Source organism: Seriola lalandi, unplaced genomic scaffold, assembly GCF_002814215.2.
Source record: "Seriola lalandi dorsalis isolate HSWRI2012SDOR001 ecotype SW California unplaced genomic scaffold, Sedor1 jcf7180002054888, whole genome shotgun sequence".
Classification (NCBI taxonomy): Eukaryota; Metazoa; Chordata; class Actinopteri; order Carangiformes; family Carangidae; genus Seriola; species Seriola lalandi.
In genome coordinates this window covers 1,164-2,648 of record NW_019525440.1, presented here as the reverse complement: position 1 = coordinate 2,648, position 1,485 = coordinate 1,164, and the positions used below count along the sequence as shown (strand labels likewise).

Sequence of the window (1,485 nt, the reverse complement as noted above, 5' to 3'; positions counted from 1 at the left end):
TCAGGCGCATTAATCAGAGTTTAATGCATCATGATGCTTCTCTTTGTAAATCTCAGCGTCAGGGTGAAATGTTTTTCATTGTTAAAACGTTTATAATAAAATCACGAGTCCTGTTTAAAGGCAGGTTTTGCTTTAACGTTTGACAAAAACAAACACAGAAAAAAAACTAAAGCCTAACGTCATCGTCGATGTTGTTGTGACCTTTTGTTTTTATCTGGTGCGTCGTGTGCTTCCTCTGCAGTGTTGTGCATCACCGAGTCAAAGACAGAATACCTCATGAGAGCAGACGTAGAAACAAAATACATTTATTACAAAAACACTAAGAGCAGGAGGTTGTCAAGAGTGAACATCAGCGCAGAGCGAAACAGGAAGTCACACTACAGAATAAAAGTATGATACTTGAGGGAAGGCTGAGATTAAAGAGCTGTTTCCCTATCTTGACTTAAAATAACAGACCAAGCTGAAACTTACAGATTTAATGAAACAAAAAGGTATTTCAACTGAATGAAAAACTTCATAAATTCCATAAAAAATGCGAAACAGCCCCGAGTAACTGAAAGAGCAGAGTTGACTTCTTTAGGAAGTCTCGAACATCTTCTTCCTGTCGGCCTTGTCCTCAATGTTCTTACGCCAGTCGCCGACGGCCTCTGCAGGCTGCAGGACACAAACAGTTCCCAGTCAACAGGTGTCCACAGGTGTAACCAACCACACTCTTATTACCTGTCCCGACTGTCGTCCTGCGAACACTCACCTCCTCTTTCACCTCCTTCTTCACCTGCTTCAGGTTGGCCCTGAGGTCCATGTTGACTGTATGTTTGGAGCCCAGCAGAGCCTTCAGCATGGCGTCGGCGGACATACGCACTTTCTTCAGAGCGGGTTTCTTCACTCCGGCCAGGTCGACCACTTTGATCTTCAAGTCGTCGATCTGAGAGAGAAACAGGTTTCAAAGGTGAAATGGAGCCAATAGCAGAACAGTGGTTTGTCTCAGGGTTAAAGTCTGATAATCCTACGTATGTCAGGAAACGACTATAATAAAAACAATACAACTACAAAGATCAAAGACAAAAATATATATATATATATAAATAAGTCACTCACTTACCACCATAACTGTAGCATAAGAAATAATTTTAATTATCAAAATAGCAGTAACAAATAGTAGCTACAGAATTATGTATCTATGTATCATCTACAGCCTCATATATCTTATTTTCCTGAGCCACAGTGTTGCACTGCGTGACATGTGGATATTCACATGTGACTTTACTTCTGTAAAAACAAATGCAAATTAACTATTTTTACGCATCTACTGAATAACGTCCTATTTATTTCTTAAAATCTCAAATATAAGAGGCGCAGGTGCGTAATAACTGTACAAATCAACACTTTATTAATTATACTTCTAATTAGTACCAAACTGCAAAGGAAATACTCAAGTCATTTACAGCTAAATACTTGGAAATTAATAATTAGAAAATTGTGAGG

General features: G+C 38.9%; 1 protein-coding gene across 1 annotated transcript; it reads right to left on the bottom strand.

Annotated features, from left to right (window-relative positions):
* Positions 1-289: 289 nt before the first annotated feature.
* Positions 290-931, bottom strand: LOC111671904 (troponin I, fast skeletal muscle-like; the record flags this gene model as incomplete). Its single annotated transcript, XM_023429145.2, has 2 exons — positions 290-654; positions 752-931. Coding segments are annotated over 2 exons (258 nt in total), but the record flags the coding sequence as incomplete, so codon positions are not given.
* Positions 932-1,485: the final 554 nt, after the last annotated feature.